The following is a 15,316-nucleotide window of genomic DNA, read 5'->3' on the forward strand; positions in this document are numbered from 1 at the left end:
TAAATGGCATCTCTGACGTATAAAACTGATTTATACAGGACGTTATCTCAGACTTAATTCTTCTCCCTTCTACTGAATGATGATTTGTCAGACCTGTAAAACAGTACTTTTTCTGGAAAAACATCAACTGAAAGGTTTGAACATGTTTCACACAATATAAAATATGAGTCTCTAGTATCTGATAACTCTTTTTTTTCTGGTTTACTAGAATGTGTCCAACCACTTCCTTCTAACAGTACTCTGGAGTCAGTCTAATGTCACCAACTGGAGTTGCCAAATCCATTAGGTACGAAAACGGTCAAAAAAAAGCAAGCCACTGAGAAGAACTTAGGTACAAGAGAAACTCTATCTTGAGAGTCATAACAAGACAATGCTAGAAAAAGGTAATCACACTGAATGCATCTGGGACGACATGCTGTATGTGACACACACACCCATGCCCGCTTGTTTCTTATATTTAACTATAAATGTCTTAGTTACCACTGAAGAGAGAGACATTATAGGTTAGTATTCTACAAACTGTAAACATATAAGAGACAAACGTTTTTGATAATTGTGCTGAGATACTTAAGGAAAAAAAATATAAAATATATATATATAATCTAGGAAGCAAAACTAAGAAAGAACTAAGTAAGGGACAGAGGTGATTGATGGCCAAAAAAAAAAAAAAGCAAAAAAGATCAAATGGTCCATTTTACCAGATGTTGCCTATCAAAACTTGAAATTAATGCCAAAATGAGTAAACACAGGAAAATACATGAGTTTGCTTTTAGCATCCAAATTTGTGAACACTGAAATAAGTAGGCACGGAACAATGTCATTTTACAAGTATTGCCTTAAATATCCTTTTAAGTCACATTTAGGTTCCAATTATTCACCCTAACCTTGTATTTTGAATTAAAAGATTTTCTTTCTTTTAACAGTACTGGTTTTTTTCCTGATTAGAAAGTAAAATATGTGCATTATGGGAAATTTTTTAAATAGAGAAAACTGAGAGAAAAAAGAAACATCACCTGTAATAACGCTAACCAGAAATAATCGGTATTAACGTCTTGGCCCATTTCTTCCCAGGCTTTTGTCTCTGCACACAGCAGTCCCTCCCCGTCTCTCTATTTTGCTTTATTTTTTTTGTAGCACTTACCGTTTGAAGTTATAATCTACATTTATTTGCTTGTTGATTGTTTGCTTCCCTACTAGCACAGAAGCTCCTTGAGGGATCTTTGTCTATATTTTCTCAACTCTAAGTCCTGCTTCTAGAACAAGGCCTGGCAACTATAAACATTCCATAAATGTTGGCTGAATAAAGTTTTTTTAATTGAGAATATATTGTATATAATCTTGTATCCTACTTTTTTCACTCAACTTTGCATCACACTTTCCCTTGTCTTCATATATTCTCTGAAAGCATGATAATTTTTAGAATAGGTATATGTGATATACCATAATTTTTTAACCATTCCCTACTATTGGATATTTCAGGTTATTTCCAATTATTTTTACAGTTCTAAATAATGTTGAGAGGTAAATAAATCTTTATCTGTACTTTTTAAAACCATTTATTAGAAATAAATTTACCTCTTGAGGGGGAAAGGTTTTCCTTCTACCATCTGGAAACAGTGACTCATTTTTTTTATTCACAGTCTTAAAGGATGCCAGCCGGTGACGGGCCTGTTTCATGGTTTGACTAAGCTGCCAGGAAAAGGGAAAAAAGAGCAAACAAAAACAGGCGAAAGTTTTAATACCAAATTCACTAAGTGTTCCAACAGGAAAACAGGCCCCTATTATTAAAAAATGCCATACCTAAGACAAGAGGCTTACCTGCAAAGGAGACTTTGGTCTGCTGATAGTATTTTTACATGATTTTCATTATTCTAAGATACTGTACTTCATAACTTGATTTAAGTGCTGTTATTCAAGTTTTTTTTTAACAACATATGCTTTGTATTAAGAATGTACACAAAAATATCAGAACCTGAAAGTTTAAATCAATAAACCTCGAAATGATTGAGCAGTTGCATTCATCTTCTCATTAAGGAGTTATTTCTTCAACCAGTCCTTGCATGCCTAATCACTGTTACCACTCCTCGCTAGAAGACTCTATTCCTAGTCCCTCTAAAATTCTTTTTTCCTATTTACAGGAATCCCTTCTTCACCCCTAACATTTGAAGACTGTAGCTATTGTTTTTTCTCAAATCTCCCTTCTTCCAGGAAGCCTGTCTAAGTTAACCCAGAACACAAACTCAAACATCTCAACCCATTTGTCTCAAGTACTCTAAGTAACAGCTGATAATAAGTATTAATATTAAATACACTGACTTTGTGTTCATTCCTTATATGTACCTAACTAATTTCATTAAGCACCTATTTTGATTTCTTTTTCAGAGAAGCATAGAATATTTTATTTTTCACAAATCTGCACAGAATGTTCCCTTAAAGAAAATACAGAAATGAACAAAATACCATTTTTTAGGCTAAGCCCTACATCACATGGAAGAAAAGTATGTTCCCATGATAGTCAGTAAAATTATGGCAAAACCAAGACCAGTTCGAACCCATCCAGCAAAAGTTTAATGATATCAATTCTCCCTTGGAGGCAAATCATGACCACGATTTACAGATATAAATAACAAACACCTTGATTTTTACTAATAGTGCACTAGGGATAAAAGCACTCTCACGGCCAGCACAGTTTCCTTACAGTATATCACCTCTGTTTTGTCCTTGCTTTTAAAGGTCTACACCTCCAGCCAGAGAAATCAGCTTGAAGCATTACTCTTTTTTCTGCTAAGATGAGGACCTCTAAATTTGGTTAGCAGAGTGGCTAAAGGGGTCAAGATAGAAATAATCATATTGCAAAAAGAGATACATGTGCAGTTGAGGTTATGAAAAATACAAGAGACACACATATGCCGGCTTTTACTCATTACCAAGTATGGTAAATGTTATTGCCCTGCACAATGTGACCAAGGATTCAAAATACCCGTCATAACAGATATGAAATAAGGATACATAATGTTCATCTCCCATCAACTCCAAACCTCTATTAGAGTCACATATTGATTTTAGTCCCTTAAGCAGGGTATTTCAACTGGTCCAGCAGCTGGAATATACATTACAGTCTTTCCATTTCTCTGTTATTACCATAACCCTTCATCAAACCTCAACCTGAAGGCCCTTTCAACGACCAGCTATGAGGACTGTAACAGGCTGAATAATGGACACCCAAAGACACCAGGTCCTAATCCCTGAAACCTGTAAATGTTACTCTATAAGGAAAAAGGGCCTTCGCGGATATTATTAAGTTAAGGATCTTGAGATCAGGAGATAATCTTGGACTGTCGACATGGGTCCTAAATGCCATCCCCTGTCCTTACGAGAAAGAGGTAGAAGATTTGGCTACAGAAGAGAAGGTGATGTAAAGACGGAAGCAGGGATTGGTACAATGTAGCCACAAGCAAAGGAACACCAGCAGACACCAAAAACTGCTAGAGGCAAGGAACAAATTTTCTCCTAGAATCTGTGGAAGGGGCCCTGCTGACACCTTGATTTCGGCTCAGTGAAACTGATTTTGGACTTCCAGCCTCCAGAACTTCGAGAAAAGAAATTTGTCATTTCAAGCCACTAAGTTTGAGGTGATCTGTTACAGCAGCCACAGGAAACTAATACAAGGACCAAAGTGAATGTTAAGTATTAAAAACAAAGAAAATAGGGAGATGCTACAAATCAAATTATTAAGTGGGCATCCCAAGCTATAGGCTTGCCAGTAACCTAGATCTTCCTCAAAGAGACAGGCTGGGCCAATGAAGATTCTTTATCTTACATAATGAACTAGGAAGTGTGAAAAGTCAGAGACAGAAACTGAACTGAAAAGGTCCAAAGCTGGAGAAAAGAGGCTAAAGGAGCCTACATATGCCAAAGTTTCAGAGCTGTGATGATGAGAATATGAGGTAGTAGAAAATTAAGCAAATAAGGGAGAAGCATATGTGTAGAGACAAGGCAACCAACTCTCCCACTTTGCCTGGAACTGTCCAGGTTTAGCACTGAGGGTCTCATGTCCTCAGGCAATGGGGAAAGGTGGGCCATCCTACGAGGACCACCGAATCAATCAAGTTAGTGATTAAATATTAGTGGGAAGATCAAAGATCCTATGCTGTGTGATCAACGGAGCTAACTCAGACCTAAAAAAATTGTCCGGCCACACACTCCTTAAGGGAGTTTAGATTTGTGTGAGTTTCTGATTCTGTCTTTATTATCCCGTGCATATTCTTAAAATAAAATGAATTCTTGCAGCCAAAGAGCCTAACTCAAACACTAGTTTTTCAATGATAGATTACAGAAAACTTAACAGGTTATTTCATATTGTTTAAACCTTTCTTAATTACAAAAGTGAATTGTTATTTCCAGGGTTGAAAAAGCTGGAAAACCTGCAATATAAAGAAAGAATAAAAGTAAAAAAACAAGACAATAAAAGATTCAGTGAGAAATAAAAAGCTGAGGTATACCATGCTAAAAAATAGTAGTAAGCTTAATAGTGTATAAATGAAAAGTTATTACATGGTGAGAAAGAAACAATGATCAGTTGTTCTTCAATTCCCCACCAAAATGAAGCTATCAAGGAACACAAGAGAAACTCAATCCCTAGAGATAAATATCAGTCTTAACAAAAAGCACAGGGTTAGGCTAATTCTATTTTATGGGAACACTTGAAATTTCTTCCAGTTTTATGATTATACTTCCTAACTTTAGGTACCCAATCTTAATCTACCTTAGAACAAGTAGGTAATATCGAGTATTATAAAAGTGGAGGATGGGGTGGGAGTACAGAATAAGAGAGGTCCTAGCAAAATCAAATTTGGGGTATAGTTCTGTGTTCAGTTTTGAGGGTCATATTTGAAAAGAGCACTGAAAAACTAAATAACATTCAGAAGAAATCAACCAAGATTATAATGACAGAAAGCATTAGGAATTTAAGAATCAAAAGAGAAAAATGATAGTTATAATCAAATACTTGAAGTGTCTTAGAGATGACCATGGTTTTTTATTTTCTATTGCTTGAGAGTATAAAACTAGGCCCAAAGGGTAAAAATTATAGGGAGAAGAATTTGACTCAATAAATTGAAAAAATACTTAAAATTTCAAGACTTCTAAAAATGAAATAGTCTAAAAAGTAGTCAGTTGCTCAGCAGTGGCAATGTTCTAGCAGAAACTGGATGGCCATTTATATATGAGACATTATAAAAAGAATTCCTTAGAGAAAGAAAGGTTAGACTTGATAATGTCTTTTCCAGCATTTAATTAAAAATGTAAATAAATTCAAACATATTGGAAACTTCAAGCATACAGAGAAATAGACAGAAGCTATAATACACATCACATACACATCAACCAGTTTTAACATGATCAATTCCTGGCCAATCTTGTTTAATATGTAATGCCCTACTTCACCTCACCCTTACGTTATTTTGAAGTATACCCCAGATGTCAAGTCATTTCATCCTTAAGTATTTCAGTATGTGAGATGAATATGTAAAACCCTTCAACTCCAGGATTCTATGTTTCTATCACTCCAAGACAAGAAAATTGAAAAGTCCACTAACACTCCGAACTGCATTCACAATTTACTCAGCCACTTCTAGATAAACCAAGGGAGTCACTGCTTGAACAGTCTCACTGTCTAGTTCTTAGTGACACCTAGTGGATAAAAACTGCAACAGAAATAGTAAAATTAAAAAAGCATTTACTGTCATGGTGGTGTAGGGGCAAAAGTTTACAGGCTTAAAGTAGTTTAGATCACTGAACATTCTTCAGTATTTCATCTTTTAAGGAAAAAAAACAGGGTATAAAAACTTTTTTAAATTTTGTAACATTTCAGGCTTTTCATAACCTGATTTCCTCCTACATATCTAATCTCATTTTCTGTTATTCTCCTCTGTAAACTATTAATTAGAATGGTTCCATCACTTATTCCCAAATATACCAAGTTCATTACATATTCTAGACTTTTCACTGTTCCTCTTATCTCAAAATTCTCTCGAATTTACCAATTCAATTCACTTTATCAATTCAAAATATACAGCTCAATTCCACCTCTTCCAGGAATTCTCCCACATTTTCTTGGATTTTAAAATTTTTGACATCCCATAGCACAACCTTTCATCAAATACAGCAAATGTCTCTCTATTATTATCTAATCGATTGGGGTCTGTTAGCTTTGTATCTCCACTTGGAAAAATAACCCCATGAAGGGTCCTATTTCACATTTCATTGGTATCTCTACAATGTTTAACAAACACAGTATATTCAAGTGTCTGTGAACAGATGTGTTGTGAGTTATGTGTTATACAGATGAGATGTATATGATGCCTCACTAAGTGAGGTTACAGTTACAGGCACCATGAAGGCAATAACTGTGTCTGTCTTCATCAATGTTCTATCCCTTATACTTTATGCAGTGCCTGGCTCAATAAATATTTGCTCAACAAATTGTTCATAATCTTACAAAGGAAAACAAAAATGATTTATAAAATGATTACTACAAATCAAGCAATGGCAAGAAAAAGTCATAGTTTGGGACAAAGAGAAAAAAATGTTTTTAAGTATTTCAATATAACATGTGCTTATAAAGCTTTTCCCTATCGATACTAACACCACCATCGGATGTGTTTCATACTTAAGACTGAGCACATAAGCAGTTACAAAACTTTTATTTTCACATTATCATCATTTTTTTTCTTTAAAGATTTATTTATTTATTTTAAAGAGAAAGAGAGAGAGAGAGTGAGCCTGAGTGGGGGAAGGAGCAAAGGAGAGAATTTTCTTTCTTTTTTTTTTTTAAAAGATTTTATTTATTTATTTGACAGAGAGAGAGACAGAGAGGGAACACAAGCAGGGGGAGTGGGAGAGGGAGAAGCAGGTTTCCTGCTTAGCAGGGAGCCGATGCGGGGCTCGATCCCAGAACCCTGAGATCATGACCTGAGCCGAAGGCAGTCGCTTAACCAACTGAGCCACCCAGGCGCCCCAAAGGAGAGAATTTTCAAGCAGACTCCCCCGAGCCCAGAGCTCACACGGAGCTTGATCCCACAACCAGTGAGATCATGACCTTAGCTGAAACCAACAGACGGCCACTCAACCAACTGAGCCACCCAGGCACCCCCAGACAATCATCATCTACATTTTTGCTCTCCTCTCTCTATCCCTAGAAATACATTTTAAATAAGATGAAGTATAATTCCCATAGCAGAGTTGAAGAATATGGTATTAACTGGACGGAAACTCATGTACACTAAGGAGAGTTGAATGCATGGTGTCAAGTGATTTGAGTGGATGAACCTAATCATGGTAGTTAATTTTTAAATAACAGATACGTAAGGGGCGCCTGGGTGAATCAGTCGGTTAAGTGTCCGACTCTTGGTTTCGACTCAGGTCACGATCTCAGGGTCGGGAGATCGAGCTCCACATCAGGCTCTGCGCTCGGCACAGAGTCTGGTTGAGATTCTCTCTCTCTCCCCCTCTGCCCTCCCCCCACACTCTCTCTCTCTCTAAAATAAATAAATCAATCTTTAATAAATAAATAAATAACAAATATGTAAAATCAGTTACTCGATATGTTACATTTTAAAATTCTGATTGTGTTAAGAGTTTATTATTACTTGACCTATAGATCTAGTTATTATGATAATCAGATTAAAGGACATAAAAGAGGAAAAAGAGACAAAAATAATGAATGAAATGCCCCATATATGTACTGTACCTATTTGCAACAGAGGTTAGCAATCAGTTTTGTCCATACGCTACAAACAGAATAATTTACCCATAACACAATTCCAGTATAATTGGGGGGGGGGAAAAAAATCTCTGTTCTTTGACCCAAAGCTCTTTCTCATAAGGTCTGACTCTTACACTTTGGCACCTTTCTTTAGATGATTCTAAACTGTCTTACCAAAAATAAATAAATTTAAAATAAAATAAAATAAAAACTCTTTTAATTCTGTATTTATCATTTCCTTTCTGTAGATACAGTTTAACCTGCTTGGGTGTAATGTGCCAAGCTTGAATTCTTTAATGCTTATTTTTTTTATTATTAAATTTAATTATTATTTATTATTATTTTTTATTATTAAATTTAATTAAAGCATTATTTAATGCTTTAATTCTTATTTTTTATACAAAAAAATAAACATCATTTCACTATTCACCACTTACAAAGGTAAAAAAAGTAAAAGTGAAGTTAAATGTGATACCTCCTAATCTCTACTTCATATCCTAGATATGTCCTATACCTAAAAAAAAAAATCATAGACATAAAATGAATATGTACTTACAGCCTGGGCTTGTTGTTGGAATAATTCATTCTGATTCTCTCTATCGTCCATTCCATCCCCAAGCATCTGGGAAGGAGGTAACCTAGCACTTCCAATAGCAGCATTCAAGTCGCTTGGAAAAACACTTGTTCTTTTAGGAGTTAAATGTGCTGGATCTGAAGACTGCATGGCTATAGAGCCTTCTTTTTCTGCCTACACAAAGGAAGAAAGTGAGATTCTTCTAGTGAGTTCTACTCCAAGCCATTACAATGAAATAATGTCTATAAGCAGCCCCAAAGATTTTAAATCAGGATCGGGGTAGAAAGGGGAAAGTTTTAACAGGCAAAGAAACTAACATTTACCAGGCACCTACTATGTGCTAATAATTTACTTATCTAATTCTCATAACAACATTGTGAGACAAGTATCATAGCCCCATTTTATAGATAAAGAAACTACAGTTCACAGAGGGTAAGTAATAAATCCAAGGTCACATAGCTAGCAAGCAGCAAAGCCAAAATTCAAACCCAAATCCAAAATTCTGACATTGTTTTAAACTATTGGTGAAAGCAAAAAAGAATTCTTGTGAGTCAGAACAACACAAGAATAAAACATACAAATCTACTGCCCTCCCTAGCAATTATACAAAGCATGGAATCCAAAGAAAGTGATTCTGTAACTGTCTAATAGCTTCTCTCATAACACACACTTCACATTCAATCTTTACTCAGGTTCACTTTTGAACTTACTGCTTCATAAGATCTCTGAAACTGTTGCTTTTTTCTCAGCCTGATTTGCTGATTTATTCGGTGTTTGACTTGTCTCTGAAAATGCTTCAGAGCTTCTTGTTTTTTTCTTAGCTGTTCCTTTAGTTCTTCTTCAATCATATATGCTGAAGTCTTGAAAGATGAAAGACAGAAAATAAACTTAAATGTCAGCAGTTTTTGCCCACTAGGGCTCTGCTGTAAGCACAAATCAGTCAAGATAAAATCCTGACAAAATAATTCAGTTCTATAATCTAGAATTCCCAGTAGAGTAAGGAAATCACAGGAGTTCAGAGCTGATAATCTAGACATAGCAGGTGAGTACCAGGAACTCAAATCACAAACTAAAACTTGGAATTTGTGAGCATTCAAATAAAATCTTAATTTTTCATTGAACTGATAACTAAAGTTGTCTTCATTAATCCTTAATGAACCAATTCAAACCTATCTTATGTCACACATTTTCTAAAATTGCTTACCACTCACTAAATATGTCCTATTATAAAATGCCTTCACGCTCAGATTTATTCTCTATTTTTAAAACGTAGCATGCCCTTCCTGTCATCTCTATCTAGTAAGGTAAAGGCTTCCTCACTCTTTAAGACCATCTAACACCCACCACTTAGGACCTTCCACGATCCCTTCTTCTGAGCTCTCCTACACTACTACCTCTCATTCTTATTAACATTAATTGACAGCAACACTTCTCAAATCCCCCATTAGATTAGGTACACCTTGAGGACAGGAAATGTATTTAATTCTCCCTTGTTTCCCCTACAATATATAACACAGAGCCTTGAATATAAAGGTACTCAATATTTATGTAATGCTCAATTCCAAAACATATTCTAAACAATCTAGAATATTTTATCCCATTTGAGTCCCTGATCAGTATTCACTTCCTCTGAGTGCTCTGAATAACAACCATAGTCATCATAATTAAAAGCAGTTACCATTATTAAAGATCTGCTACAAGACAAGCACTTTAACTACATTATATCACTGAATTCCCAACACTATCTCCAATAGAAGGTATTCTTATCTCTTGTATGAAAGATGAAGAAACTGGGGCTCAGAAAGATTCATCTTTAGTAGTAGCCAAAGATTCTATGGCTGGCAAGTAGCAGAGCTAGAAGTTTCTCTGACTCCAATACGTATGCCCTATACTGTCCTGTTTTTCTCTCAACTGTGTTTCTCTTTCAAAAGGAATCTTCAAATTAAATAAAATCATACTCCTATTGAGCCCTTCTTCTAACACATTGATTCCAAATTCTAGTTCAGAAGGTGCCCAAACATTTCATAGGAGGTCATTAACTCTCAAAAGCAAATGAACTTAAATTCCAATTAAAATTAAATTTTCCAAGAAATCTACCCCATATTCTATACAAATATATACCATAAGGGTAGAGTGTACAAAACAAATATCAAAGAACAATTAGGTAAAATAATTCCAAAGGAGAGATACAGGTAGTAAAGCCTGAACAACTGACCGAAATTAACTCAACTCCCAGAAGATTAAAGCCATCCTTCCTCTTTTACTTCCATTATCTGTCTGCCCCCTCTTTACCCCATGCTGAGATTATCAAACATCTTATTGAAGTATATGACTGACTCCAAATTGTGAATCTCAACTGTAAACCAAACATAAGAATGTACCATATTTTATAAGTCAATCAGAGAAAGACATGTATCACATGACCTCACTGATATGAGGAATTCTTAATCTCAGGAAACAAACTGAGTGTTACTGGAGTGGTTGGGGGTGGGAGGGATGGGGTGGCTGGGTGATAGACATTGGGGAGGCTATGTGCTATGGTGAGCGCTGTGAATTGTGCAAGACTGTTGAATCACAGATCTGTACTTCTGAAACAAATAACGCAACATATTTTAAGAAAAAAGAAAAAGAAGAAGATAACAGGAGAGGAAGAAAAGGGGAGTATGTCAGAGGGGGAGACGAACCATGAGAGATGATGGACTCTGAAAAACAAACTGAGGGTTCTAGAGGGGAGGGGGGTAGGGGGATGGGTTAGCCTGGTGATGGGTATTGAGGAGGGCACGTTCTGCATGGAGCACTGGGTGTTATGCACAAACAATGAATCATGGAACACTGCACCAAAAACTAATGATGTAATATATGGTGATTAACATAACAATAAAAAAATTAAAAAAAAAAAAAGAATGTACCATATTTTAGAAACATATTTTTCTTAGCAAACACCATTGTGTAAGGCCACCAAAACCCAAGAACATTGTCCCATGTTCTGGAATGTTAGGACATTCTCAGAGTCAAATAAATTTGAGAAATACTGGGTTAAGCAAAAATAAATACTGTTTCAATTGTACAACTAACTCCTCATAGACTTTTTGAACCCTAAGGACTATCCAAGGGGGCAAGATAGGATGAAGTGTTTCTCACAACAACCAAAGAATATTTTTGGATAATTCACATGATAGGACTGATATTTAGATTACACAGTAGTCTCCAAAGATGATCTCCCCTTCTCCCCACAGTGAATCAAGCCTCCCAGTATTTATGCCCTTGTGTAGTCATTTCCCATACTGAATGTAGTCTGGCTCTGTATATCCAAAAAGAGGAAGAAGCATTGGCTCCATGACTTCTCCAGCAAGGTCATAAAGCAACTTCCACCTATAGCTCTTGGAATGCTCACCCTAGGGAAACCAGCCACCATGTAAGAATTCTACCCTAAGACTACCATGCTGAGAGGAAGCCCAAGCTAGCCAAGTAGAGAGGCCATGTGGAAAGAGAAATCCTCCAGCAAGCTCCTAGCCATTCTAGTCATCCTAGCCCAAGTGCTAGATATGTGAGTGAGAAAGCCATCTTGGACTTTACAGCCCAAAAGATGCCAGATGAAGAACCAAGAAATCCAACCAACAGCCAGAACCCAGTAAACTTGTCCCAGACATCTCCAGCCATTTTAGCTGTCCCAACTGAAGTTTCAGACACCATGTTGCAGATAAGCCATCTCCACTGTGCCCTGCTTGAAATCCTGACACACATTATCTTTTGCTTTATGCCACTAAGATCCAGGTTTGTTACACAACAATAGATAACCAGATAAATTATAAAATAATGCAATAGCCATGAATGCTGATAGAACAGCAGTGTTTTTTGGTGCTAATTTAATTAATGGAAGGGGAGGGAGGTCTGAAGTTATGGTATTTTTAGGAATCTTGACAGCTCCTTGAAACTTTGGGGACAAAAATGATTAGGAGTTTCCCTTTAGAATAGGCATGATATTAGGTCTACCATGCTTTAGAAGTAACTATTCAGCATTTCTTCTGAGCTGACAAGAGTTGCATCTGTTAAGGGTGGATTCCCCAGTCAGTATATGCTAAATCGGTAAAGAGTTCTACGAGATGCTTGATCAGATTGACTTTGGCTGGTACTGATCAAAATTTTTTAAATGAGGGAAAGGAGACATGTTTATATTTTTTCCAAGACTAGTATTTTGATTTAATGTTTGGGAACATGAGATTCGATTCTCTTTAACATAGAAAAAGAAAATTTTGGTAGTTTTTAGGCCTTTTGATGCTACATTACAAAGATGTCATTATTTGAGCAATGAAAAAGAGGAGTCACTAACTTAAATACCAAAATACCTTTGTACCAAATCTTACTGATTCTTCTGGGATAAATGTTATTATGTAAACAGGCACACATGTAAACTTTGCAAAAGTTTCCCTTCATCTGAAATGCTTTCCTACGACCTGTACTTACAACATTTCCATTTTTTAAAGATGAACATAGACTACATTTCCACATCCATTCTTTCAGTGAGTATATCCTTAAGACTTACTATATGTCAGGACAGGAATGAACAAAAAATAAAGTTCCCTGTCCTCATGAAATTTACAGTTAAACTTTCTCAGAATCCCTGTCAGAATTAATCTGTTCTTTCCTTATTCTGTCTGAAACTTACTGAATCTCTACTACACTCTCATTAACTTTAAGCAATCAATTAATGTTTCATTAAGTGTGGCAACTGTCACCCCTACTATGTGGTAGGGTGTCTGCAAGATATAGACAGCAATCAAGAGTTTGTGAAATAAACATTTTTGGCAAATAGGTGTTTGTTCTACAATCCTAATTCAAGAACGTACCTATTTATAACAGAAGAGAAAGGACATCCCCAGAAAGGACTGTTCATCTTTATCTAAGCACCAGGGATTACAGAAGGCTAATATGGGGGGGGGGGGTAGAGAAAGAAAGAAAAAAGAAAAATGGGGGAGGAACCCCACTACATTTGCATCAAACTGACACTCACATATGCTGGGACTTCCGAACTATCTGGCAAGGCAGGTTCCACCCATGCCCCAACTGGCATTATAGCCTGGTTCCTCTCAGCCAGCACTGCCAACACGTCCTTGCTCTTCAGGGGGTTTAAAGCCAGAGGCACCCTTGTGGTATTTCGAGACTTCTTGAAGGGGGCCATACTTCCTGGCATCTGTGACTCCTGGGCAGGAGAAAAGAGAAGCTTAAAATCTTCAAACGACTGCGCTAAAAGCTCAACCTCCTAAGCCATGAGCACAGGCTCCAGAAAGGGGGAGAAGCCTTGGAGGAGGCAGTAGCCTGACAGGCAGTCTCAGAACGAGAATTCTGGAGAAGGAAGGAAAGAGGAAAGAAGGGGAAAGAAGTGGGAAGAAATAAAAAGGAAAAGTATAAAGACTGCCTTCTGGAAAGAATGGGATGAAAGGGGGGAGAAAAAGGGATCTACTGAGAGAACGAAGACGGTGCCCACCGGTGGCACCGCGAGGAAAGGGAGGAACGACCGCAGCAGCCAGAAGGAAAGGGGCCTGGTAGGGTGGGGCGGGAACCTGAGCCAAAGGCAGAGTCCAAATAACCGGTATCCGGTTATGGGGGAAAGCGCTGAACGCCGAGGAGTCCCGGGCCAGACAAAAGCCTGTTTCTGAGGCCTCAGGGGTCCCACTCCTGCTAAGATAACACCGACGCTGTTCCGGTGCGCCGCTCGCCACAGACTCAAACTATTCCGGATACTAAGGAAACTGCCTCCAGTAAACCGCCACTTTGGGGAGCGCCGCCCGGCCCCGCCCCGCTTCGCCCCGCTCCGCCCCGCCTCGTCCCGCTCCGCCCCGCCCCGCCTCGCCCCGCCCCGCCCTTCTGGGGCCTTGTAGCCGCCCCTTCCGGTCTTGCGTCCCCTCCCTGGGGCTGGGCAAGCGTGAGGGGCGGGACTTCGGGCTCCGCAAAACGTCACTTCCGCTTCGTTCTAGCTGAGGGGGCGGGACTTGTGAAGGCCCAAGAAACTGGGCGGAACTAGTGGCTTCGCGCGGCTGCTGGGTAACGCGCCCGCTGAGGTGTGGCGGCCGCTGGTGCTATTGTAGACCCGGCACGGAGACCAGCTCAAATATTTCAGGAAGGGATTACATTGAGCTGAAGAACGGTGACTGGGAGGGACAAGGGTCCCAACAGAATGAAGTAGGAGAAAAGGATAGAAAAAGGTGGGCCTAGCAGGGCTTCCTCTAGGAACAAACTAAGCTAACCAAGCTAAGGATCCTGTGTACACTTCGTTACATTTATAAGGCTATTTAATACATATTCTTATATTTGAACAGCCTCGCGAGCGGTCACCCTCTCTGCTCCAAGCTCTACTATAATTCATTATCCCTGTGAAATACCCATTCGTTCATTCATTTAACATATTCTTGAGAGCTTTTTATGCACCCTTACTGTTCTGGGCCCTGGAAATATATAGCAGTGAACAAAACAAATACCCCTTGTTCATGGAATTTGTAATATAATAAGTAACCAAACAGGAGTAAGTAAACGTCTGATGCTGATGAATATTGTAGCGTAAGCAGAGACAATAAAGAGTGTTGCAGGGAAAGGAAATGAATTTTTAGATAGGATGACTAGAGAAGGCGTCACTGAAGTACTTTTTTAAAAAATATTTATTTATTTGAGAGAAAGAACACAAACAGAGGGGAGGAGCAGAGGGCGCCATCCCAGTACCCTGAGATCATGACCTGAGCTGAAGTCAGACACTTAACCAACAGAGCCACCCAGGCGCCCCCACTGAGGTACTTCTGAGCAAAGTCTCCAATGCAAACTCCCGCGATCTAATGGAACTAGCTACCATAATCTTCAAAGGAGAGTTAAGTGTTCAGGTAGAGGGGACAGCAAGTACAATCACTCCAAAGTAGCTGAGAAACAGCAAGGAGGATGGTGTGACTGGTACAGAGTGAGAGGGGAGAGTGTTGGGGTAGGAGTCAAAA

At 38.0% G+C, this 15,316-nt stretch overlaps 1 protein-coding gene across 5 annotated transcripts in view; it reads right to left on the reverse strand.

Annotated features, from left to right (window-relative positions):
* The window catches only part of CCDC15 (coiled-coil domain containing 15), an 85,372-nt gene extending 71,263 nt beyond the window's left edge, over window positions 1–14,109 (reverse strand). For 4 of the 5 annotated variants that reach the window (XM_088017644.1, XM_088017645.1, XM_088017643.1 and 1 more), the window contains exons 1-5: window positions 13,901–14,109; window positions 13,351–13,539; window positions 9,050–9,199; window positions 8,322–8,513; window positions 1,576–1,689 (exon numbers count right to left, since the gene is read on the reverse strand). In XM_088017644.1, coding sequence (XP_087873770.1) covers window positions 1,576–1,689; window positions 8,322–8,513; window positions 9,050–9,199; window positions 13,351–13,530 — 636 coding nt within the window. In that variant the 5' untranslated portion in view covers window positions 13,531–13,539; window positions 13,901–14,109. The other variant, XM_088017642.1, reaches the window with a different exon arrangement.
* Window positions 14,110–15,316: the final 1,207 nt, after the last annotated feature.

Source organism: Eumetopias jubatus, unplaced genomic scaffold, assembly GCF_037043125.1.
Source record: "Eumetopias jubatus isolate StellerSeaLion01/CBP00866 unplaced genomic scaffold, mEumJub1_p1.0 scaffold_13, whole genome shotgun sequence".
NCBI classification, from domain to species: domain Eukaryota; kingdom Metazoa; phylum Chordata; class Mammalia; order Carnivora; family Otariidae; genus Eumetopias; species Eumetopias jubatus.